General features: G+C 35.0%; 2 protein-coding genes and 1 long non-coding RNA gene across 4 annotated transcripts in view; all 3 read left to right on the top strand.

Moving 5' to 3' along the window:
- Positions 1-406: 406 nt before the first annotated feature.
- Positions 407-12,699, top strand: LOC128167692 (uncharacterized protein DDB_G0286299-like). Of its 2 annotated transcripts, XM_052833557.1 has the most exons (5): positions 407-594; positions 2,184-3,008; positions 3,247-3,350; positions 3,477-3,587; positions 12,563-12,699. In XM_052833557.1, the coding sequence occupies exons 1-5, from the start codon at positions 417-419 to the stop codon at positions 12,578-12,580; spliced, it is 1,236 nt and encodes a 411-aa protein (XP_052689517.1). In that variant the 5' UTR covers positions 407-416; the 3' UTR covers positions 12,581-12,699. The 2 variants fall into 2 exon arrangements, with proteins under 2 accessions (XP_052689517.1, XP_052689515.1); XM_052833555.1 differs by lacking the exon at positions 12,563-12,699 and having other exon boundaries at positions 3,477-4,584.
- Positions 12,700-12,816: 117 nt separating this feature from the next.
- On the top strand, positions 12,817-14,933 carry LOC128167694 (uncharacterized). The gene is made up of 5 exons (XM_052833559.1): positions 12,817-12,995; positions 13,876-14,041; positions 14,155-14,329; positions 14,423-14,648; positions 14,794-14,933. The coding sequence occupies exons 1-4, from the start codon at positions 12,817-12,819 to the stop codon at positions 14,509-14,511; spliced, it is 609 nt and encodes a 202-aa protein (XP_052689519.1). The 3' UTR covers positions 14,512-14,648; positions 14,794-14,933.
- Positions 14,934-18,894: 3,961 nt separating this feature from the next.
- Positions 18,895-27,232, top strand: part of LOC128167695 (uncharacterized) — a 29,279-nt gene continuing 20,941 nt past the window's right edge. Inside the window, exon 1 of the long non-coding RNA XR_008241253.1 lies at positions 18,895-19,072. This is a non-coding gene — a long non-coding RNA (uncharacterized LOC128167695). The remainder of the gene's footprint in view (positions 19,073-27,232) is intronic.

Consider the following 27,232-nt stretch of genomic DNA (forward strand, 5'->3'; position numbering starts at 1 on the left):
ATCCAATTTAAGATTTCCTTCGTAGGTTGTTACCGATGGTAAACATTTTTCAATAGCGTCATCAGTTAATAGGTCTTTTTTATAAGGACCTAGTTTTCTTTTCCTTTTCGAACCATCCATGTTTATTTTCCGTGTACAGTTTATAAGTCTTATCTTCGTTATGATCAGGTTTCTGAAAAGCTTGGAGGAAATTTTCGGGAGGGTGAAAATGGGGGCCACAGATAATGCGGAGGGGTCTTGTTATTGTTTTATCGGCAGAGAAACCTGTGAGCGCCCCGTCATCCACAGCATGGGTCAGCGTGTTATTTGATACATGCACTGTCCAGCATGCGCACTTCGTTATCAGTTCAAATGAACGCCCGACTGTTCCTCAGTTTTTACTTGTAACTCATTAACTTACATGTAACTCGGATAAAATGTTTGCGTGTATATTCTTCAACGAAGATGCCAGTCTTAGTGTTGTTGGGAAAAACAACAAGAGTTTAAAACTTGTAAGTGACGACTGGGAACCACGAGGAAAGGTTGAAATGTACTGGCCAGGAAAAGTCGCGGGACAACGATCCCTTTATCATGGAACCATAATCAAAGTTGGGGGTAAGTCAAAATGAATACTTTTATTAAAGATATTAGAGAACATGTAACGATTGTAGTTTGTTGAACATATATTAATTTATTATTTTACGCAGCTACACGGATATAGTTCAGGAACGTATCAGTATTAATTTAATGTACCTATTAATGTTATTCATCTTGAACATTCGAATAAAATACATGGCAACAGAAGTTATTTATAATTAATAAAAAAACTTATTTAGAATTGTACATAATAGAAATTTCCAAAGCGCATTTTATTAGTATGAACAAATTATGAATCCCGTATCAGATTTTAATTTCGAACTCTCGAATCCGCCGCCCAAAATTCTAGTCACGTGACATTGTAACACCGGAAGTTAATGTAGGATGAAACAATAATGTTTTTTAAAATGGTTTCTTTAATAAATGCACAAGTAAATCCACAAATCCACAGGGTAGAATAGATGTTAGTTTGTTTTTACAAATTTTTGCAAATTATTTAAGATTTTATTAAACATGTTAAGTAAACATGACATTTTGGCGATTAATCATTTCTGCCCCCCCCCCCCCCCCCCCTAAAAAACAAGTTTTTTGTTACGGTTTCGAATACTATAGGTTTTATTGTACTGAGTGATGAACACTGATTGTGATTTTGTTTGAAAACTAACCTGTGCATATGCACTGATGTTTTTATAAACAATTTAACAATAGTATTAGATAAGGAAACCACAGATACGTGTGTGGGGGGGGGGGGGTGTTACAGGTACGTAGCACGGTAGGAGATTGCACGGCAGGAGTTATGATTTTTAACTACCCCCATGGGCAGATCTGTAGCCTTGTGTTTGCAACAGTCCACCCACTTAAAACTATAATGACACATGCCATGCACAATGAAAACAATAAACATTATGTTTTATCTAGAACATAAACCGACCCTTTCTCTATAAATACTGGTAGATTAGACTCCCCGCTGTCTAATCCTCTGAACTCAACCATTGCTTTTATGATTATGAATTACAAATGTCATAATATACATGGGGGTAAACATCGATAACCCCCCCCCCCCCACGCACACACTAACATTAGTTACTTGACAGGGGGGTGTCTCATGTAGGAAAATATTACCATATTTTTAAGTAAATATAAGTAGTGTATTTAATTTGTAAATCTTTATGAATACATAAGTATATTATGTTTTTTATTTCAAAACTTGGGCTAGTATACCTAAGGCTCCAACTTCTCAAAAATTCAATCTTTTCAAGGTAAATTTAGGAACAATTATGTTTTGCTGCGATTAAAAGGGGGGGGGGGCTGAACACTGAACACTCTATGGTGCTATGTGCCTAATGGTTGGGTCTAACTTTGCAAAAAAAAGTGGGGGGGGGGGGGGGGTAACCCCCCCTCTTCCGACGCCTATGCCTTAATACATTAACCAACCAATAATCCCCGCTAATTTTCATGCCTCTATCTAGAATAATAAACAAAATGAAGGCTGTCGTCATCTCTCTAAACTTAATATCAATTTAACTCATAGGTATTACTGGTATATCATAATTTTGCACTTTTTTTTTTTTTTATAAAAAGTTAACAGCAAGCCTTTTGTTTTTCAGACGAAGAAAATTTGAACAAATTTGCAACACTTGCTTATTCAAAAATCTTGAAAAAGCAGAAGGGGCTAAATGATGTTCCAGAGGAGCTGTTTTCTTTTGAAATGAGTTCAGACGAAAGTTTCGAAAAAAGACATAGGTGTAAAACTAAAAAGATGCAGGAGTCAGAGGAGCAAGAGGACACGCTGAGTCCCAAAAAGAAGAAGAAGAAAGATGATGGAAAAAAGGAAGGTTCCAAGGAAAACAAAGATGAAGAGAAGGAAAAGAAGAAGGAAAATTCATCAAAAAAACAGCCAGAAAAACAAAAAAAAGTGTCCAAAAAACTGGAAGCTCTGCCTGAAGGATTAAGGACCTTGCAGAACAAATATTGCAGCGATCTCTTTGGTCAATTTTCTACATCTGTCCCAGCAACCTTGCCAGAAACTGACGGCATATTTTCTGTCTCCAACTTTAACTTGATTGACCCAGAGAGTACCCTTTCAGAGCCAGCCTTACCAGTGTTAAAGCCCACTGCATCCAAGACACCTGTTGACCCAAAGAGTACCAATTCAGAGCCTGCCTTACCAGTGTTAAAGCCCACTGCATCCAAGACACCTGTTGACCCAGAGAGTACCCCTTCAGAGCTGGCCTTACCAGTGTTAAAGCCCACTGCATCCAAGACATCTGTTGAAAAAAGGTCCGTACCATTGTCAACATCTGCATCATCTCTAACCATGACAGATACATGGGAGGTCTGCATGAATGCAGTTAATGCAACAGCTACATCAGACCATGAATCAATGCAGTCACTAACGAGGCCTAACATCTCAGCTTTTTCTCAAGTGCCTAGTAAGTCATACATAGAAAAAATGTTTTATTTTATAATTTTACAGTCCTCTATTTAAAAGTAAATTATTTTAACTTGATACTACCGGTACTCTGATTTAATTCATTCATGTATTGAAACTTATAAATCTTTTTAAATTAAAAATTTTGGAGCAAAAATATATGCATCAATTCTGGTAGAGTATGTTATTAGATTCTCTGTAACATATACTACGATTTATAACTAAGCTCATTGTTTCAGTTCCATCTGGTGAGGTACTGCAGGTCCTGGAGGGACTAATGAAACCAGAAGTCCAGCTTTACATTAGAGACTTAGTCCACTTTGTAAAGCAAAATAAACCACAGGTATGTATTGAATCAGATATAATAGGAAATGCACTGTCAGATTGATACTTAAGTTAACACAGAGTGTTTATTTTTAGTGTTAACATAGAATGTTTAAACTTTACAATATACTTATTTTTTATGTAGAACTCATTTGAGAACACCAGTGGTGACCAGCAGAGTTGGGAGCAGACTGGACATCACCATGACTTCACCGCACCTTACAGACAAATTGAGTCTCATTACAGCAATCCTGGGGTATCACTTGTTACTAATTTTTATTATTGGGGTTCTTATGAGTATCCTTGGGGTTCCTAGGGGTATCCTTTGGATACTTGGAGGTGACCCTTGGATTCCAGTGAGATCCCTTCGGTATTAATAGCTATTAATTTCTATCATTGGGGGTACCTTGGGGTGAGCCTTGGATTTGAATGAGACCCCTGGATTTTCAGTGGTTAATAATTTCTATCATTGGGGTTCGTAGGGGTATCCTAGGGTTTCCTTGGGGTGTCCTTGGGGTACTAAGAGGTGATCCGTGAACTCAAATGAGACCCCTTGGGTATTAATAGTTATTAATTTCTATCATTGGGGTTCCTTGGGGTTAAATGACTCACCCCCGCCTGTATAATAAAATTTTCCGGCTGAGATTTCCGTCTTTAATTCCCCCATATTCTCCCCTAGGAGCTTGATTAGCCTAGTACCCGAGGCCTTCCGAGTGCACTCGGAAGGCCTCGGGTACTAGGCTAGAGCTAGTTAATATCAAAATCCTTATTGTTTATGTGTTTGAAAATATGGCATCAAAATAGTAACACGTCAATGACCCAGATCAACGGAGTCTTGGTAAAATGGGTAGGCAAACCCGGTCCGGGGCAAAATAAAAGCCGGGGCAGATCAATATTTTTCAATTTTCTTTGTGAACAATCAACCAATCTCAATGAAATTTTCAGGATATGTCACCAATCAGTATAACTGTATTCGCTCTAAATATTTCTGCAAAACAATGAGTATTTAGAAATTTATCGACGATTGTTGATTTCCAAGTTGGTAAAATGGGTAGGCAAACCCGGGTCGACATTTTACGGTTTTGTGGACTTATTTAAGAAAAAAATGAACATTTTACGTTCCGTAATAGCTGCGTGTCTATGTTATTCCACATGGATATTATTTATGTTATATTAATGTTACTTTTCATTACAATAATTCACATAATTAGAGAATAAAGATTACAGATACTGTGCCTTAATTTTAATATTAATGCTTGTAAGATATTGGTTTTTTTAGGTAAATTGAGTCTGGGCCCTGGTTGGGCGTCGTGGTTATCCCGATAAGAACAGTACTTGCTTACAAAAATTAAAAATAAACATAAAAAAACAATAAACAAATCAAAGGCCGGAACGGCCACAAAGGCGTCGAACTGACTTTTTCTTTAATATAGAATATCAATAATTTGAATTTCTGTTAATTTCATAGTCGTATATCAAATAATTTTAGACATAGAATAGAGAAGTATATGAATTTTGTTTTGTGCTGCTTTAAAAACAAAAATAAGTTTATTTTCATATAAAATAGGTATAGGTGCTTTTACAATTCAATAACTCATTATGTTTACAAAATTCGAAGAAATTTCAAAGTTTAAAAATAAATTATTTTCTTTAAACAATTTTCACAGGTTCATGATTCGAATACATTAACAGTATGTCCCTAATTATAATAATAAAGCATACTTTTATTTATTTCAATTCCCGTTTGAAACAAGATTCCCTATGGTACTATACTGTTGTTTACAAACAAATCCACAACACGTGCTATCTAAAATGCTCGACCAGATCAACTGAATTATCGTGTTTATTTTTAGCAGTAAAATCACTAGATACGTTTATCGCTTACATTTATTTTGGAGACCGTGCCCGATAACAAATAAATTTACATCGCAAATTTTATTTCTATCGGGCACACTCTCCAATTAAAATGTAAGCGATAAACTTAAATAATATTTAGTGAATGTTTACACCTGATTGTATTCATCCGCCATTTCTTGATTAAGCAAATTTATACTTATGCAATGAGTTGTCAATAACCAGGTAGGCAAAGTTGGTTTTTTTGTACACAATTTAGTTTGATAAATGGAATAAAAATCTTGAAATACATTTAATACTTTAAAGAACTTATTTCTTATACGCATTTAAAAGGCGGTGCAGCGCGTGAATTTGGACGATTGCCAATCCAGACAATCGCTAGAAGGCTGTCGAGCATTAGCTCAACGTCTTAAAAAATTAACTACAAAACAAGAGGCCCATGGGCCACATCGCTCACCTGAGGAACAATAGGTATGATAAAATCAGCTTAATGGAGTCATAATACAAACAATCTTGACAATGTTCAATAATACATGTAGATCCTGTATAAATAAAATCCATTTTTTCCCCCTGGATTTTCTTATGTTTATAATCATTAGTCCCTTTTCTGACAGGATGATTTTATAGTCATTTCACATGTTGAGTATTGCAGTCCTCAAAAAGGTCCTTTACAATTGTTTATATATGGGATATTAAGCAACATCAAACTCTGAACCTTCTTGTGAGGCCGAAGAATTGTCCTGCAGCCAAAGTCTTAACAATAATAAAGAATCATCTGGCTGATTAGTTTCTGAGAAGAAGATTTTAAAAGATTTACTCTATATATTCCAATGTAAAACTTTAACACCCCCCCCCCTCAATGTGGCCTCACCCTACCCCCAGGGATCATGTTTTCACAACTTTGAATCTACACTATCTGAGGATGCTTCCACACAAGTTTCAGCTTTCCTGGCTGATTAGTTTCTGAGAAGAAGATTTTTAAAGATTTACTCTATATATTCCTATGTAAAACTTTGACCCCCCATTGTGGCCCCACCCTACCCCTGGGGGTCATGATTTTCACAACTTTGAATCTACACTACCTGAGGATGCTTCCACACAAGTTTCAGCTTTCCTGGCTGATTAGTTTCTAAGAAGAAGATTTTTAAAGATTTACTTTATATATTCCTATGTAAAACTTTGACCCCCCATTGTGCCCCACCCTACCCCCAGGGATCATGAATTTCACAACTTTGAATCTACACTAACTGAGGATGCTTCCACACAAGTTTCAGCTCTCCTGGCTGATTAGTTCCTGAGAAGAAGATTTTTAAAGATTTACTCTATATATTCCTATGTAAAACTTTGACCCCCCATTGTGGCCCCACCCTACCCCCGGGGGTCATGAATTTCACAACTTTGAATCTACACTACCTGAGGATGCTTCCACACAAGTTTCAGCATTCCTGGCTTTCTGGTTCTTGAGAAGAAGATTTTTGAAAATTTCTCGAAATTTTTCATTAATTTCTAATTATCTCCCCTTAAAAACGAGTGTGGCCCTTCATTTTCACAATTTTGAATCCCCATTGCCTAAGGATGATTTGTGCCAAGTTTGGTTGAAATTGGCCCAGTAGTTCTTGAGAAGATGTTGAAAATGTGAAAAGATTACAGACAGACGGACGACAGACAAAATGTGATCAGAATAGCTCACTTGAGCTTTCAGCTCAGGTGAGCTAAAAAGCCAATTAGCATGCTTATTTGTTTATATTATCACAGCTCTTTAAAATAATTACAGTAGTGCTATATAATATTTAAAAAACTAAAATTAAAAAAAAATAGTGCTTTTAATGAAATCTTTAAATATTTATTAAAGGTTAAAACTAATGTGTAACACCAAAACATTACTCACCTTTTCAATTTAATAAATTAGGCTCTAATGAGGATACCTCCTATTCGTTAGAGCTGTGTTTATGATAGCTAACATCCTCATAATTTCGGAATTTTTGAGTTTGTCTAGCAGTAGACATTTCATAAAACTTACACTTTTAGATGGCCTTAGAAGCAGCAAAAGTACCTTCAAAAATGATTATTTTCGTTTTCGGCCAGGGGGCTTTGCCCCCCTGGTCCCCCTACCAGGGCTCTGCCCTGGACCCGCTCGGGGCCTGAGGCAGTCCCCAGACCCCTCGCCGAGATAAGGTTGCCTGCAGTTCCAAATTTTTTTCCTTCTATTCAAAAACTTATTGAAAACACTGTATAAACAAGAGGCCCAGGGGCCACATCGCCCACCTGAGCAACAATTGCCTTAATTCTGATCAAATTAGCATTACAGTATCAAAATATCTTAAATATCACCCTACCTCTGGACTATTATTTAAATAAAATTGAATCTATACGATCTGGGGATGCTTCTATTCAAATTTCGGCTTTCCTGGCCAAATAGTTTTTGAGAAGAAGATTTTCCCTCATTGTGGCCCCCCTACCCCCAGGGACCATGATTTGAACAAACTTGAATCTACATTCTCTGAGGATGGTTACACACCAATTTGAGCTTTCTTGGCCAAATAGTTTTTAAAAGAAATTTTTTTAAAGATTTTCTCTATATATTCCTGTATAAAAATTTATCCCCCAATTGTGGCCCCACCCTACCCCCGGGGACCATGATTTGAACAAACTTGAATCTACACTATCTGAGGATGCTTCCACTCAAATTTGAGCTTCCCTGGCCTAATAGTTTTTGAGAAGAAGATTTTTAAATATTTTCTCTATCTATTCCTATGTAAAACTTCATCCCCCAATTGTGGCCCTACCCTATCCCCAAGGACCATGATTTGAACAAACTTAAATCTACACTACCTGAGGATGCTTCCACTCAAATTTGAGCTTTTCTGGCCTAGTAGTTTTTGAGAAGAAGATTTTTAAAGATTTTCTCTTTATATTCCTATGTAAAATATGATCCCCCTATTGTGGCCCCACCCTACCCCCGGTGACCATGATTTGAACAAACTTGAATCTACGCTATCTGAGGATGCTTCCACACAAATTTGAGCTTTTCTGGCCTAGTAGTTTTTGAGAAGAAGATTTTTAAAGATTTTCTCTATATATTCCTGTGTAAAACTTGATCCCCCAATTGTGGCCCCACCCTGCCCCCGGGGACCATGATTTGAACAAACTTGAATCTGCACTATCTGAGGATGCTCTCAATTTAATTTGAGCTTTTCTGGCCTGATAGTTTTTTAGAAGAAGATTTTTAAAGATTTTCTCTATATATTCCTGTGTAAAACTTGATCCCCCTCTTGTGGCCCCTCCCTACCCCGAGGACCATGATCTGAACAAACTTGAATCTACACTACCTGAGGATGCCTCCACACAAGTTTAAGCTTTTCAGGCTGAATAGTTTTTGAGAAGAAGATTTTTGAAAAATACCAACAAATTTTCAATAATTCTCAATTATCTCCCCTTTAAAGAGGGCGTGGCCCTTCATTTGAACAAACTTGAATCCCCTTTACCTAGTGGTGCTTTGTGCCAAATTTGGTTGAAATCTGCCCAGTGGTTCTTGAGAAGAAGATGAAAATGTGAAAAGTTTACAACGACGACTACGACAACGACAGACAACGGACAAATTGTGATCAGAAAAGCTCACTTGAGCCTTTGGCTCAGGTGACTTAAAAAAAGATTAAATTTTACATTAAAACAAATAAGATACCTTTTTTTAAATTATAATTTATTTATTTTTTCTTTGCATTTGACATATAGTAATTACACATAAACCTTTTGGAAATTTTACATCTTCATTAACAAATTTGTAATACACACTGTGAATAAATTTTTTTTCCTTCTCATTATTATACACACATGTTCCCAGTTTTAAAAATAATTTTTTTTAAAAATATTAATTTTTAAAAAATCCAATTATTTAGTTTTTGGTTCAGGAGACTGTACATAAAGCAAGGAAAAAAATTCCCAATTTCTATCAAAATGTCACATTTTTCCCAATCCATTGGCCCTGGCCCCAGTACCAAAAACGGGTGTGTACTGAAATTGAAGATCATGTGTCAAACTTTGATTTGAAAGAGCAACTTACTGAAGTACTTGGTCAGATGAAAATTTTGATGCATGAATGAGTAGGTTGGAACAGGATCATAAGAATTTAAGGCCTTTTGTGGAAATGACGCTGAATATTTATTGTTGTATTTGTATATCGAATAAATGGTTTCCACAAGTACAGCTTGGTGATCTATAATCATATACAATTAAAATATTACTAAAACACTCTCATTCTCTACATTCACTCATTAAATTTATTTTTAGTTAAATGATATTTAAATTACACATATTAGTCGGGTTGACATGCTATCTTACGACATATGTACAGATTCCTGACACGTGATGCTAGTGCAGCTGTATCAAGTGGTGAAAGAGCAGTTGATGATAGAGTTTTAGAGTTCCTTTTACAAGCTGATGCACAAGAAATGTTTTATGACTTGAGAAACAAGAGGCCCAGGGGCCACATCGCTCACCTGAGCAACAATTGCCTTAATTCTGATCAAATTAGCATTACAGTATCAAAATATCTTGACAACTAAGTACAGTAGATCTTGCTAAAAAAATTGAAAATCTGCCAATTTTTATCCACCTCTTTCTTTTGGTAAATACCAAGCCCCTTTTCTTGTTGTACCTGTAAGATGATTTTTCTCTTTTCCTATATACCCCCCCCCCCCCCCCCCCATTTTGTTGCCCCACTTTTCTCTAGGGTATCATGGTTTCACCAAACTTATATCTGCATAACCTGTGCTTTCACACTAAGTACTGAGTTTTGGACCGAAAAACTTTCCCAGAATATTTTTAAAGATGTTCTCTATATATGTAAAAATTCAGACTGCCATCACGGCCCCGCCCTACCACTAGGGACTCTGATTTTGAATTTACAATACCCGAGGATGCCTCTACACAAGTTAAAGCTTTTCTGGCCGAATGGTCTTTAAAAAGAAGATTTTTAAAGATTTTCTCTATATATACCTATGTAAAAATTCATCCCCCACTGTGGCCTCACCATACCACTGGACTATTATTTTAACAAACTTGAATCTATACGATTTGGAAATGCTTCCACTCAGATTTGGGCTTTCCTGGCCTAATAGTTTTGAGAAGAAGATTTTTTTAGAGATTTTCTCTATGTATAAAAATATATCCCCCATTGTGGCCCCGCCCTACCCTCAGGGACCATGATTTGAATAAACTTGAATCTACATTATCTGAGGATGGTTACCCGCCAATTTGAGCTTTCTTGGTCATATAGTTTTTGAGAAGAAGATTTTTAAAGATTTTCTCTATATATTCCTATGTAAAACTTGATCCCCCAATTGTGGCCCAGGGACCATGATTTGAACAAACTTGAATCTACACTACCTGAGGATGCTTCCATTCAAATTTGAGCTTTCTGGCCTAATAGTTTTTGAGAAGAAGATTTTCTCTATATATTCCTATGTAAAACTTGATCCCCCCGTTGTGGCCCCGCCCTACCCCAAGGGACTATGATTTGAACAAACTTGAATCTACGCTACCTGAGGATGCTTCCATTTTAATTTGATCTTTTCTGGCCTAATTGTTTTTGAGAAGAAGATTTTTATAGATTTTCTCTATATATTCCAATGTAAAACTTGATCCCCCCATTTTTGCCCCACCCTACCCCCGGGCACCATGATTTGAATGAGCTTGAATCTACACTACCTGAAGATGATTCCATTATAATTTGAGCTTTTCTGGCCTAATAGTTTTTGAGAAGAAGATTTTTAAAGATTTTCTCTATATATTGCTATGTAAAAATTCATCCCCCTATTGTGGCCCCACCCTACCCCCCGGGGGCCATGATTTGAACGAACTTGAATCTACACTATCTGAGGATGCTTCCACTCAAATTTGAGCTTTCCTGGCCTAATAGTTTTTGAGAAGAAGATTTTTAAAGATTTCTTTATATATTCCTATGTAAAACTTAATCCCCCAATTGTGGCCCCACCCTACCCCCGGGGACCATGATTTGAACAAATTTGAATCTACACTACCTGTGGATGCTCCCATTTTAATTTGAGCTTTTCTGGCCCAATAGTTTTTGAGAAGAAGATTTTTAAAGATTTTCTCTATATATTGCTATTTAAAAATTCATCCCCCCACTGTGGCCTCACCCTACCCCCGGGGACCATGATTTGAACAATTTTGAATCTACACTTCCTGAGGATGCTTCCATTTAAATTTGAGCTTTTCTGGCCTAATAGTTTTTGAGAAGAAGATTTTTAAAGATTTTCTCTATATATTCCTATGTAAAACTTGATCCCCTTCTTGTGGCCCCTCCCTACCCCCGGGGACCATGATTTGAACAAACTTGAATCTACACTACCTGAGGATGCCTCCACACAAGTTTTAGCTTTTCAGGCCAAATAGTTTTTGAGAAGAAGATTTTTGAAAAATACCAACAAATTTTCAATAATTCTCAATTATCTCCCCTTTAAAGAGGGCGTGGCCCTTCATTTGAACAAACTTGAATCCCCTTCACCTAGTGGTGCTTTGTGCCAAATTTAGTTGAAATCTGCCCTGTGGTTCTTGAGAAGAAGATGAAAATGTGAAAAGTTAACGACGACGACAACGACTACGACAACGACTACGACAACGACAGACAACAGACAAATTGTGATCAGAAAAGCTCACTTGAGCCTTTGGCTCAGGTGAGCTAAAAATAATGGCAGACCCAAAGATGCATCATTGGACCCATTCTGGAATGCCCTAGACGTCTATTTAGATGAGGTATCTGTTGTTCAAGAGAGGCGTCACTGATAAAATGTACATTGCCCTTAGCCATTAGCTGCCAGGATTTGAGAGAAACTATAGCTGCAAGGCTGCCTGCAGGATCAAATATACCATCCCGGTCATGGTTATCACTGAATTTTTGGCCCTCCAACGCTTTTGTGTGATCAGCGGTATGCTACACAAGCCGTTTTAAAGTCAAGTATGCTGTACAGCAAAGACTAACAAGAGCGAAACATCCCGATTCATCTTATGCCTTCAATCTCCATTCTATGATGAAGGAAATGGCAGTGAAGTTGGGTACAGATTGTGCCTTAGTATGCCTAGATGACAATTCTATAGGTGAACCTGGTTCATCGACATCAACAGGTGTTAGAGCTCATAACAAGTCTTTGATACCGAAGGGCGCCAAGCTGTCAGCCCTTGACCATGACTTCCACATTCATGGTGCAGTGCCATCAGTGCTGCTAGATGTTAAATTGAGCTACCTCAGTGTAAAGATGACAGGTTTTACAATGGTGTTCTTCATGTCACTGTAAAGGGTAAGGTTTTTACACCATCCAGTCCTAAACGCCATGCAACTGAAAGCATATCTATTTTTAGGAATACCAGAAGTTCTGATGGACTTTCCCTTGAGTGTCCGATTCTCTTTATCTACACTGATGGAGGACCAGATCATAGAACAACCTTTTGGAGTGTAAAACTTGCCCATATATATAGCTTCATTTATTACACTTGACTTGGACCTTCTCGTTGCAGCTAGGACTGCACCCTTTCACAGCTTCAATAATCCAGCTGAGCGTTGCACGAGCCTGTTGAATCTGGGTCTACAAAATGTATGCCTGCAAAGAAATTCCATGGAAGCCAACATAGAATACATTGTTAAACCTGCATCAACATTAAAAAAACTGAGGGACCTTTCTGAGAGACAACCAAATGTCAAAACAGCACTTGAAGAGTCCCTAAAACCTACCCTTTCTCTTTTGAAACATAGATTTTCTAAGCTCAAGCTACATGGCAGACCTGTAGTTGTACATGAGGCCAAAAAAAAAAATATTCATGTTTCCTGTCACCTGACCAAAAAAATTAGGGTAGGTAGGTAGGAAAAACATTTTATTTTTAAAAAATATTTTATTTTTAAAAACTTCAAGAGTGTGTGTTATAATGAAAAAAAATTATGTTCACAGTGACAGTATGTTAATGATAAAATTTCCAAAGGTATATGTATTATTATGCATGTAATGTATAGAAAACAACCTGCATCTAAAAAAATCGATTTTTTTAAAATTAAAAATAAAAACTAATATTATTTGCAAAATTTAATCTACATGTGTATGAATGTATTTATCTTTTTCTGGATAAATATTTCTGTTTTGTTTAAGCTTAATGTCAATACCAAATCAGTGTCTGTACTTTCGTGTATTTGGGGTATTAGTCCAACCCTTTGACCCACTTACTATCGTACGTTATTATGTAGAGGATCTGTTTAATTTTCAAGATAATATAGACAGCAGTTTTTTATTGCAGTTATTAACTAATAACAGGTTATTAACTAACTGTTATATCGGGATTCAAAGTAATAAACATCGTTTTTGTAATTTCCAATGCACAGTATGTTGTTGCATCACCCATATTTATAAACCCTGAAAATAAGATAGTTGCAAGTTATACTATAACCACAAGGTCAATTTATGCAGTAAAAATGTCTGTATATTAGTTTACTATCATTATTTTGCCAGTGAGGTCAGTTTACACGATTGTGAATTTAGAAGACCGGGCACTTTCACTTCTCTTTTTGAGGAAATTCTGGCGAAGTTACCGATCACCATCATGATCACAAAAAAACTTTTAGGGTCGGAGGGTAAAAGATAGGGTCGGTCGGGCGACAGGAAACAGGAATATTTTTTTTTTAGGCCTGATGCTGTAACATTGGAAGAGATCATGAATATTAGTGATGTCCTGGATTTGTTTAAAGATGCAGAAGATTCTAGTAGTGTGATAGATACAAAAGAGAAAAATGCACCAAAAAAGTTGAAAGCTTTCATAGACAGACATTGCAGAGCACGGCAATATTCATTCCAGGTACACGTGAAATTAAATTTTATTTTTGATATTAAATGATATACATATACATCTCTAAAACATATCCCTAAATGGATATTCATCATTTTATTATGATATCACTTGTTTAATAGATAAAAAAATGTGATGCTGCTGATTGCTGGTATTGCACCCTCAACCCAAAGAGACTACCAGCAGATAAGCCACTTCATTGGTTGCCTGGTCCCACTAGAGGTCCTGATGGCACTTTCCAACCTCTTGAGGATCTCTTGGGCACTGAGACAATAGACAGACAAGTTTTGATAGGAGGTAAAATGGATGTCCAAATGTACTTCTGCTGCAACACAAGAAAAAACCAGACTGTCTTTTTAGATATTTTTCTATAAAATATAATGATTTCAGGTAAAGTTCGCAGTTTCATCATGTGCTGTCTCTGTGAAAAACGTAGAGTTGTTTATTGCAAGGAACGCCTAAGCAGACAACGTTACTGATATTGAGGAGGTCCAAGATAACCTTCTCTATACTTGTGGATCTATGCTGTTCCCCTCTGGTCATAGAAATCATGAGACTGTTGTAGTCAAGAAGGGACTTGAGTGTGCAGCCAAGATGGAAACGACCTATTCTGCTGGTTAATATTGGTTTTATATGATAAAAAGCAAATATTACTAGATCCACAGAAATTATGTCTTACACCTTGAATAAATATATACATGTAGTCCAAATGTTTAAATCTTTAATCACTCTTAGTAGTATTTAACTGTTTCTACTTGCAGGCATCACCACCAAGTTTCAGCCGGTTGTTTTTACTGTGGCGACACGGAGGTGGACAGCACATCCCTGGCTGAAGACTGTGCAAGACTTGAATAAACATTACAGCATTGTCCGGCCCATTTGTTTTAACTGCATATCAAGAGGCATCCAGCCTAAAGTTCGAAATGCTTTGAAATTGAATAGAAAGTGATCATCAATCATGGAAAATAAAGTTTAAAAGAAGCCTGTGTTTTTTAACTTTTTAATATATAGTAGATTAAATGCTTTATTCAGTCAATTAAATGCTATTTGGATTATGAACTCAGTCAGGATTTCAATTTATTTTTATTTTTCCACTACCCAATGCATATTTTTGTAACCAAAAATTGTAAACCAAAAAAAACTAGAAAACTGACCAGTCAGGAAGGGCCCCGCTATGACAATTAATATACAGAAGTGAAAAAAACTTTGAATTCCATCCTCTTTATATTAACAATGATGAAAAATAAATGCCCGGCATAAGATGTAAAGAACTGCAATATATAGGATCTCATGATTTGTAGTTTGATATGGTTTTCATCCAACAATTAAAGTGTTAAACTGAGGGGTAAAAATATAAGGGTGCAGCTCATGGAATGAGAGTTAAATTTGATTACATTAAAAAAAAAATATATGAAAATTATAAGTAACAACTGTATTTTTAAAATTTCAAGATAATTCCTGAATGTCCAAAAACTTTGTATCTGCATAAAACAGAGATAACCTCATGTCTTATAAAAACAAAACTAAATTAAATGTGTATTTAAAAAAGATTTAAGCAGGTGTTTTATAAAATGCAAGCCTTCAGTGAATGCAAATACATTGTATCACCCAGGGTTGACCTCAACTTCAAAACAAACATCAGTTGCAGACAAAGGTGTTCATTAATCTTCATATGACAGATAGAGATAATCCTCTAAATTTTCTGCAGCAGGCAAGATAATTAATCCCAGGGGATTAATTGTTCTGCTCTCTCATCCTTTTCTTCTAAATTTACAATAAGATTTGTTTTTTCAGAAATGACAGAATGGGGTTATTATCTGATTACCTGATAAAAATAACAGCATTAAGCTAGGCAGAAAAAAATTAAAAAAATTATAATTAAAAAATAAAATAGTGAAAAAGGATATCTTAATATATATCTTGATTTTAGAATTCAATAAAATTATCATAAATCATTGTGTACGGTATTTTAACCAAAATAAAGTATGAATATTATATTTTAAATCCATATTTCAAAGAATGTACACAATACTACACATCATTCAAAATTGACCTTAACTTCAAAACAAAGTTCATTTCAGACACAGGCAGTGCAGTAATTAATCTCAATGTGTCAGATAAAGATAAAGCTTAGGATTTTCTTCCTGTGGAAGGTTAATTAATCCCAAAGGACAAATATTGCACAGCCTTCCTAGTATACAATGGTAACATTCTCAGCAGTTATCTCTCTTTGCCCATTCATTCTTATGCATAGTTAAGGAATCTACCCCACCACCCCAGCTCCAAACCAGAAGACATAGAGAACCAAACTTAGCATCAATATATGTATTTCTGCCTACTGAACTGCCATACCAAATTTGAACTTGATTGGGCAACCATAAAAAAAGTTATTAGAAAAAAACAGAAAATTTGTGGACGGAAGAGTGACAGACGGACGGACAGAAGGACGGACGGACAGAGTGATTACTATAGGGCACCCACAAATCCTTGCGGGGCCCTAATTAAAACTTTGGCCTGAAATAAGTACGTCAAATACAAAGATATGGGTTCTTATTTACACATCACAAAATTAAACGGCGTAATAATCAGGTTATGTAGTAATTCGAATGTAGTTTCCAATTTCATGAAATTCTATTTCATAAATATAATTGATTAATTTCATATTAATATATTTACATCTCCCAAGTATTATTTCCTCTATTTCTTATGGAAACTTATAGTTAATTAATAGCTCTATAGAAACAGCCAGACTGAAATCTACACGCCCCATTTATCGATTGGTCGAAATCTACAGCGGCTGAAACTGACAAGAAAACGACAGGACAGATATCGACACGCCCTTTTATCCATTGGTCCAAACCTATAGCGACCTAGGAAAAATCACGGACTGCACAAAATAATCATGACGATGTCAGACTCAAAGTCTCACAGGAGATGATTTGGCTGTTTCTTTTAGCTTACTTACGTACATCAACAGTAATTTAGTGAATTTAACTTGCTTTTCCTAATCAACGCGGGTTATGTATTTTTTCTGCAATGTCACTACCTTCATATCCCAAATGAATCACCAAAGAAAGCATTTTATTGTTTAAATGAACCACACTTTATTTACAATGCAGCTGTTATGCTTATATTTGATGTGGATTTACGAGACCCGCATTGCCTGCAATGTACAGTACAGGTAAAGTAACAACAAGCAGCAGCAGAAATAACGATAAATCACACCTATTCTAAATAACTGTGCGATGTTGCGTATGAATTGTGCAACTGTTTGTGAGTGTGAGTGTGTTTGTACTTATAGGTTTTATTTAATAAAATACAATCCTCTAAATAAAGAACCAGTGAATAGCTGAAATCAGTACCAGCGTTATTAATCATACAAGATCCTGCGACATAACAAGATGTAATTATAATCGGGCCAATTATAAAGTCTCCCAAACGACCAAGGCCATCATTGGGAGTAGGGATAACCCACATGGGTCAAACATTACAGACAAAAAAGATTAAGAGCTTGATTATTTTTATTTCTGAAGTTTCATGATGTTCCCCAGGGGTCCTTTACACCTCAGGTGAACTAACATGACCCAAAGAAGAAGAATATATATTGTGAAGGGTTGGGGATCTTAACTGTTTTCAAGATATTCGTGCACTTCTGTTTCAGGGGGGTCAGGACCACCCCCAGGACCCATGACCTACATACCATTTGATGCCTCTTGACACAAGGAACAAAAATATACATGGTTTAGGGGTGGGGATCTTAACCATGTTCAAGTTATTTGGGCACTTTCTGTTTGAGGAAAGTCAGGACCACCCCCAGGGCCCATGACCTACATACCATTTAATGCCCCTTGACACAAGGAACAAGAATATACATGGTTTAGGGGTAAGGGATCCTAACCATTTTCAAGATACTTGGGCACTTCCTGTTTGAGGGGGGTCAGGACCACCCACAGGGCCCATGACCTACATATCATTTGATCCCCATTAACACAGGAACAACAATATATATGGTTTAGGGGTCAGGATTCTAACAGTTTCTGAGATATATGGTCATTTTCAATTCCTAGGGGTGGGGATGACCCCAGGGCTCACAGGGTTGTCTCTAAAAATTGGAGTGGAAGGAGAAATGAAAAAGAAGAAGGGGGTCTGGGGGTCTTGCTTATAGCTACATTGTGTTTGAAATGCAAAAATAGCTGGGTAATTAAGGGCGCATTATAGGTGGGGGAATTCCCCGCCTCCCGGGTCTTAGAGACAACCCTATGTCAGATCTAATAAACCCTATATATTGCCTGTAACAGTTAATATATGATTCTGAAAACCCTATATTATTATCTTTGTCCGTTTTCAAGTTATAACCATTTACAATAGAGTCTACAATTTTTCCCATAGGCTTCAATGACGTTATGACTATTCAGTATCAGCAGAAGAAAAGAAGATGGTTTTTAAACATTATTTACATTTACACTATATGACTATAATTAGCCCTTCCCTAGATTAAAAACCCCTACCCCGAAGCACATGAAATTCACAATTTTGGAAGAGGGCTTCCTGGTCTACATAACTATGAACTCATATTTTCTTTCAGATGTGCAGAGGTACAGTCGAAGATTCGATAGAATTACTATATATGCACCTTAACATTGATGGGCAAGCATTTGTAATAATTTATGGATAGTGATAGTAATTTCAAGCTAAATGTAAATTCATTCTAATTGTTGTTTTCAAGGTATATAATGTTAAATAAAAAATTTTATACATGTAAAATTTAGTGACTTTTTATACAAATTAAATAGGGTCAAGCAGTGTGTGTGTGTTGGAAAGGGGGGGGGGGAGGTAATCAAAGCTTAAATAATGTTCACCAGTACACCTGCATACCATCCTATACAATTACAACTTATCCATGCATGGCTAACTCAGTAAATCCATTGGCTATTATTACAGTGAACACTTCTCCCTTCGATTTAAATACCCAGTCACTAAGAATTAGAACTCATTGCTGAAGGCATTTACAGTAGATATCATTGCTGAAGAAATCAGAAGGTAAGGTATTTGTTTAATAGTCTTATTTTCTACATGGGGATCAATAACTAATATTCACGTTAAAATTAATAACAACAAATGATTAAAATTTAATGTTTATCCTCCACATCAACCCCCGCAATCAAACCTGGTTCAAAAGATTTAGTCTTCTTTCATTCTTACATGTGTACAGTAGCAAATTATAAATCATTTCGTGATTGGTATTTTTCTCTAGATGCACATTAAGATTTTTTTGCTTTTTAATTTTTAAGATAAACAAAATGTTATATGTATTCAGAGCAATTGTAATAGCAGGTTCATCATTAGGCTAGGAATTACCCACATGAGTCAAACATTACATATGTCAGAATAAGATAAATTACTTTATTATTTCCATTTCTAAAAGTCAGGGTGTCTCCAAAAAGGTATAACCTAGGCTTACCTAGCTATACCATTTGATAAGCAATAACACAAAGAGCAAGAATAAATATGGTTTAGGGATGGGGATCTCAAAAGTTATCAAAATATATCATTATTTTCTATTTCAGAGGGGGTAGGAGTGGTGGGGGTGGTTTAAAGACAACACATGATGCAGGGTTGTCTCTAAAAATTGAAGTAGAAGGGAGAAATAAGAAAGTAGAAGGGGATCTGAAGGTCTAGCTTATATTAACTAGATTGTGTTTGAAATGCAATAATAGCCGGGTAATTACGTCACTTTAGACGGGGGAATTCCCCGCCTCCGGGGTCTTAGAGACAACCCTGCACATGGGGGTCATATACTTTACACCATTTGATGCATCATAATGACATTAAAAACAAGAATTAATATACCGGTATATGGTTTAGTGGTGGGGATCTCAACAGTTTTCAAAATATTTGGTATTTTTCTGTTTCATGGGGTCAGAACAATCCCATAGGGATATGGCATACATTATATTTGATGCATCATTATACATTAAGAAAAAAAGACCCCTTCTTTCCTATTATAACTCATATATACATGTACATGATAACTTTCTACTTAATAGTGTAAGTCTGACAAATCAAAAAATAACTTTTGCAATTAACTGATACAAAACTGTACAAATGTGATAGAATAGGTAATGATGATTAGCTTTTATGATTTAAATATTAAGACTACTGGTAATTGTATTCAGCGCATCAGCGCCCATGCGTCCATCTCATATGCGCATCTTTTTTACTCCAAGTAAAATTTTCCCGAAGTTAAACTCATATGACATCAATTTTTCTATATTTTAAAACATTATTGCTTACATTCATGTCAAGAAATATCGAGTCTGATAGTAATTACCTTGTCAAATAATTTTGATTCACTTCAATGGTAGGCAATAGAGCTTTCTTATATCGCATATTCTTTCTTTAGGGGTTTAATCAAACAAACCAAATTCACAGTGTCAAAAGTTTTCGATTTTTCTATCATTCATTTATCATCTCTACATTCTCACAGACTCAATGTTTCTAATAGCTTTCTATTGAAAAAGACATAAAGTGCCTCACTTAAAAATCAAATTCATTGATATCAGGATTATTTATCACTTTGTGCATCAACTAATATCACTAATATCATTGTTCACGACTCATTCTGGCAGAGTGAAACATCGTGCCCGTTGATAAAAAAAAATTGTATAATCAATAATTTAGTTTACAAACAAAATCTGTTGCGCGAGCTCGTAGACGCACCAAATACAATAAGCCAATGTTAAAAGATGATTCAGTATGCTGGCAAAGGGATATCACTTATTTAGAAAGTGAAAGTAATACCTATACCGATGGCTCATAAGTTGTGTTACTACATGTATTTAAATGGGGTACGGGATGTTTTGCACTTAAACATGTTTAGCCCTGAGATGCTTCGCACCTATTCTGTTTTGTGCCGAGATGGTTTGCAGCACGATGTTTCACACCGAATACATACTTAACAATGATTGATATAAAAAGATATACATGTAATGTTAAGTTAATATTTCAAGATATTTATGAAATAAAAATCCTTGAATTTTTTTTTTTTTAAAGCACTTTGAAGTGCCTGCACATGGCACAATATATTCAAGTTAGTTCATTTTTGATTAATCTACCGAGGGGCCATGGATATGGCACAATATCAGCTGAGTCATTAAGGAGGTGTGTTCCCGTTTTGCACACATTTGATAATTGGGTATAGAACAGTGTTGTATAATCCGACCAATTTTACTATCGATAATGGAAATGAATCGGCAGCTCACAATCGATTATAAAATCGATTATGTAAACTTTCAAATTCCAACAAAGATTAATTATTTTCATCCTGTCAATGAGTGAAAGATACCTGCATGAAAGAAAATACCTTTTTTTAATCTATAATACATATATCTATAGGTTTTTTAAATAAACTTATCTTCAAATGAATTAAATATTATAATTAGGGACCAACCTAGGACAAAATTTTAATTTAAATTGGATTAGAAGCATGTACGTCAATAAAAATAAAACTACTTCTTAAATTTGTAAAAACTTAGGCCTAACAAAAATATAGGTTTGTTTCCGCTTTCAGGCTGAAAAAAATTAGGGTCGGTAGGTCGGCTTTTTTTTTTTTTTTTCTTTTTTTCCCTCTCCATTTGTTCAATTGTGCATATATTAAACCATTTATCTATTAACCTGGGTTAGATTTTTTTAAAAAACCAAGTATTTGTTGTCATTGTTTAAATAATCTGATGAACCTTTTCCCCGGCTGGTGGGAACATTTCTCGAGCTCAAATGGCACGACATGTGCTGCCATTTGTAAATAACAAACATCTAAGCAACACTGATGACATCTAAATAAGCATTTTAACGACTTAAATTCAGAGGACACAATAAATTTTAAATCAGATAAAAACGAAATTTTAACAAAAAACAGATAAAAACGGAAATTTACGGAAAAAACTCAGAAATTTTTTTGGAGTCGGCGGGTTTAAGTTAGGGTCGGTCGGGAAAGCATAACAAACCTATTTTTTTGTTAGGCCTTATCACATTTGTTAAACTTAATTGATCTGATACATTCACAAATTTTATACATTAGGTGAGAGAAATTTAATTTTAAGTTTTACGGATCTGCCGACCCAATTTTTTCGATTTTTTTGCAAAGTTAGACCTAACCATTAGGCTCATAGCAGAACAGAGGGTTCAGGCCCCCCCCCCCCCTCACTTTTTTCGCAAGAAGCATAATTGTTCCATAATGTACGTTTGAAAGATTGAGAAGTTGGAGTTGTTTTGGAAGTATAGGTTAACTCCCCCCCCCCCCCCCCCCCCCACCGATTAGGATTTTTAGAATTAGGTTTTTTTCTCTCAATATTTCTGAGGATCAGTCTAGCCCCCCCCCCCCCCTACTTTCAATTTGCTTCCGACGCCAGTGGTCAGTGACAGTCTCTCCTTCCATTTCAACCTATAACAACAGAAAGATTTAAGTCAGGTATTTCAGCCCAGGAATCATGGCGAGATCTCAATTTGTTGCCATCGACGTTAAAAAGACGCTTTCATATCTACGAACACAGTTGAGTATTGCAAACGTTTGTATGATTCGAATTAAGTGGGTTAAGTTGTACGAAGATTTATTCATATTAGTTAATTTATTGAACGAATCGATGTTATAAAAAATGGCGACGAACGTAAATAAAGTATCTATTGGAGATTGAAAGTTTACATGCCCATCGGGCTTGCGAGTGTGTAAGTTTCACATGCCCTCTTTCATTTTTACCAGGCCCCAGGCATCGGACTCCCGGGATTTGATATTAATGTTTTTATTTTCCATCTGATAATTTGATAAGACATACATAGAACTAGTTGTATTTCTTGATTGAAGCACTACTGAAACTTATCTGGTGTCCTCTTTTATTTTTTCTAATTCAAATTACCTTTTATTGAAACACTGGAAAATTTTAATCGAGTTTAGGGACAATAAACATCGATAAGTACTGGTCACTCAATGATCGAACTAACTTTTTCAAAACAAAATGGCTGCCAATATGGCGGCGCCCAGGGCTGGAAGAATTTTTTTTTGGTCTTAGTAACCCTGATTCAACTTTCATTTTTCACTGATTTTCATATATATACGTGTTACCATTAATCCTCGCTTAGCTGCGCTCGGTATAAGTTCAAGCAAGTAATATGTAATTTTGATTAATAAAAGTTTGCCCACTGTTTTTTTTTTTCCCTCCTCTGACCCAATTTTTTTACAACAAAATCCATAAAACTAAAAATTAAATTTCTCTCGCCTTAAATGTTTTGTAATTCTGTGAGTTAAGTGACAAATAAATCAATCCTTGTACTTCTGTGTATTTTGGAGGCATAAGTGCAACTATTTGAGCCAATTACAACCGTTATGTGGGTCATTCTAAAAAAAGTGGATTTTTTCAAGTAACACTTATTTCAAAACAAAGTACTTACAACAAGATCGAATTTATCATATTTTGAATCGGGCATATCATGATGTTTGTTTGATAAAACAACAGTACATCAAATGAAAATCTATAAATATGATATTTACAACCACATGAAAAGAAAACAGTCTTTGGTGTACGTAACGCATAAGAAATATTGATAAATTTAATTAAATAAATCTTATTGTTCATGCATTTGGTTTGGTGTTAAAATAACATGACAATGATGCAAGGTATGTGTAATTCTTGTTAGATGTGCTCGCCACAACGGTAGTACCGGCAAAACAGATTCATACATGCCAACTATCCCGATTTTTGTGGGATTCTCCCGATTTCACGTCGTCAAAATTATAAATCCCGATATCCCGATCGGGATTGTCAAAATACCCCGAAATCCCGATTCTCAAAAAATCCAACCCGTTTTTCGACAATTAGTCCAGATTTCCATCTTAAATTTCAAATCCCGCGCTGCTTGTCTACTCTAACCAATCAAAAAGCGGGATTATGACCGCCATTGCTGTTTACCTGTATCGCGTGTGTGTATAATCGGGATGTGTGAATTGATGTAATTACCTGTACGCTGTCTGGGTGTTTGCAAACCTAATGAGGAGCATGTTTTGATAGTAATTAATCGGGAAATATCGGGATGAACAGCAAAATGCCACACTTTAAAGTTTTTACACAAACTTCGACAAGAATGGGGTTACACCACCAAAGAAAACGAAACTTTTATCCCAATATCGGGAGGCAGATTCCCGATTTTCGGGATGACTATCGGGATCGTAATTGGATGACAACCATGTATATTGCCGTGTAATAGGTATGTTTAACTTATATATAGTACAACTGAATATATTTATTGACTATTGTGTACACATGACACTAGGCGAGATTGACAGCTACAAGAAGAATAGATATGTTAAACTTCATGAGTAACAATTTTTTATTTTTATTTTGAGGGATTTTAGGGTAGACCATGGTGGAATGAATGATGTTACAAAGATCACGAATCCATCAAGCCACCTGCTGCTACCAACTTCTTTGTGAAATCAAAATTGGAGCAAGATGAAGGTAACTAAATTTTTTAATAAGCTAATATATAATATCTATAAAGAATTTTAAGTCAGGAAACAATTATAAATACTTTCTTTCACTTTTTACAGCAACTTGACCCATACATGCTTTTTAATATTTAATTTAATTAATTGTAGATGTCACAAGAGCAGAGGTCCTGTTTGCCAACTGCGTTGCAGAGCTTAGTGCTTTTTGAACGGCTATACCATACTATTTATTGTTTGTTGAGATTTTAAAGATTGATTTAATAAAGATTGATTTAATATATGAAAATAAAGTTATGTACTTTATTTATGATTTCATTTGAAAGAGGAGATTGTTTGATAAACACATTAGGCTAATGTTATCTATGCTAAAACAACAATTATAAATGGTATAAAACCAGTAAGTAATAATCATCCAGATATTTTATGGATCAAACTTGATAAAAGTTTTTTTTAGATTACAAAGGGATATTTATCTTGGAGTTGTTTATATTTCTCCTAAATACTCTAACGGCAATGTAAACGACATTGAAGACATATATTCAATTATGCTAAGTGATATTGTGAAATATAGTAAGTATGGTGATGTAATCATACAAGGTGACTTCAATGCGTACACCAATACCCAACCTGATTTTGTTATGTTTGATTTTGAACACACAAGTTCTGATGATGTTCTATATCAACCAGATAGAATTATGTCAAGAAATAATCTTGACCACAAACATATTAACAATAGTGGCAAATGCCTTTTGAACCTTTGTAAGGAATCTGGTTTACGAATTTTAAATGGTAGAACAACAGGTGACCTAACTGGTCAGCCAACTTGTATAACATATAACGGCTGTAGTCTTGTTGATTATTGTCTTGTATCTAAGGATATTCTGAATTCAGTAGGTTACTTTGAAGTTTTAGATTTTACATCCTTCTCAGACCATCGGCCTATATGTTGTGCAATATTTGACAGTTTTTGCTCAGAACCTTGCTCTGATAGATTAAATAATTTACAACCTATTCCCGGAAAATTTCTGTGGAACAATGATGCAATAGAATCATACACTAATAATATTCAAAGCAGTTTATTTCAAATTAAATTTTCTGAATTTATGAATAATGAATTTCTTGATTGTGAATCAATCTCAAAAGCCTTTAGCTCAATACTTGTTGAATGTGCAGGAATATCAACCAAATTTATTATGAAAACATCAAGAGGCAAACATAAAACAAGGAAAAAACCATGGTTCTCACAGTCATGCTCTGATCTTAGGAATACAGTTAAAAATTATGAGAAACTTGTAAACAAACACCCATTCAATGGTGAATACAGGAAAATGTTTTATACATATAAAGCAAAATACAGAAGACTATGTAAATTTGAGGAACAAAATTATAGAAACACAATTTGTAATGATATTTACAAAAATATTAACAATAATCCTAAATCATTTTGGGAATTATTGAACAAACTGGATAAATCTACCACAAGACAGGTTTCGTCTCATGAAGTTAATTCTGAAGAATTTTACCAATTTTTTACAAACCTCAATAAAGCTGACAACAATCTTAATGAGTTTCATAAAGATATATTAAAAAAATTTCATGCTATGAAAAATAAACTACACCATAGCAATTTCCTTGAACCAGAAATCACCATAAATGAAATTAAAACTGCCTTAAAATCTCTGAAAAATGGGAAAAGCTCATCTACAGATATGATAGCAAATGAGATGTTAAAACATGGAGGTTATTTAATGTTAAATTCTTTGGGAAAATTGTTTAATTTTATACTAAATTCTGGTACATTTCCTCAAAGCTGGAATGAGAGTTATTTAGTTTTGTTATATAAATCTGGAAATAGGCTTGACCCTAGCAATTACAGAGGTATATCAATTACCTCAAATCTTGGAAAACTTTTCAATAGAATAATACATACTAGGTTACTTGAATTTGTAAAGTCCATGTCACTTATAAGTGAAAATCAAATTGGCTTCAAAGAAAACTGTAGAACATCAGACCACTTGTTCTCTATAAAAACTATCATTGACCATTATAAAAGTAAAAAAGTATATGCTGCTTTCATTGACCTTAGAAAAGCATTTGACACTGTATGGAGAGAAGGTTTATTTTATAAGCTCCTTAACTCTAATATTTCTAAAAAATTATTTAATATTCTTTTTTCCATGTACAGCAACACAACCAGTAGGATAAAATTTTCTGATGGGTTAGGTAAAATATTTAACTCTGAATGTGGTGTCAAACAAGGGGATGTTCTTAGCCCTACACTTTTCAATATATTTATTGATGGTATTGTCAGTGACTTGAAACAAAATGTAAAATGTGAACCTGTACATGTAAATAATCTCAATGTAAACTGTCTGCTTTATGCTGATGATATTGTTATTTTATCAGAGAGCAAAAGTGGTTTACAAACTAGTTTAGATATTCTTTACAACTATTGTTCAAATTGGAAATTACAAGTCAATGTTGATAAATCTAAAATCATGGTTTTTAACTCAAATAGTAAACATCAAAGCATCAATTTCACTTTCAATGGAAATACTATGCAAGTTGTATCAAAATACTGTTTAAATATTTGGGTATTGTATTGAAAAGTAATGGGAAGTTTAATTTAGCAACATCTGTGCTTGTTGAAAAGGCCAGAAAAGCATATTTTAAAATGAAAAAAATAATTGGTATTGATAATCCAT

Source organism: Crassostrea angulata, chromosome 10 (assembly GCF_025612915.1).
Source record: "Crassostrea angulata isolate pt1a10 chromosome 10, ASM2561291v2, whole genome shotgun sequence".
Classification (NCBI taxonomy): Eukaryota; Metazoa; Mollusca; class Bivalvia; order Ostreida; family Ostreidae; genus Magallana; species Magallana angulata.

Coding starts and splice junctions, on each gene's coding strand:
- LOC128167694 (XM_052833559.1), top strand. CDS start 12,817: ATGGAAGCCAACATAGAATACATTGTTAAACCTGCATCAACATTAAAA. Junction 12,996..13,875: donor GGCAGACCTGTAGTTGTACA/TGAGGCCAAAAA, acceptor TTTTTTTAGGCC/TGATGCTGTAACATTGGAAG. Junction 14,042..14,154: donor CACGGCAATATTCATTCCAG/GTACACGTGAAA, acceptor CTTGTTTAATAG/ATAAAAAAATGTGATGCTGC.
- LOC128167692 (XM_052833555.1), top strand. CDS start 417: ATGTTTGCGTGTATATTCTTCAACGAAGATGCCAGTCTTAGTGTTGTT. Junction 3,009..3,246: donor AGCTTTTTCTCAAGTGCCTA/GTAAGTCATACA, acceptor TCATTGTTTCAG/TTCCATCTGGTGAGGTACTG. Junction 3,351..3,476: donor TAAAGCAAAATAAACCACAG/GTATGTATTGAA, acceptor TTTTTTATGTAG/AACTCATTTGAGAACACCAG.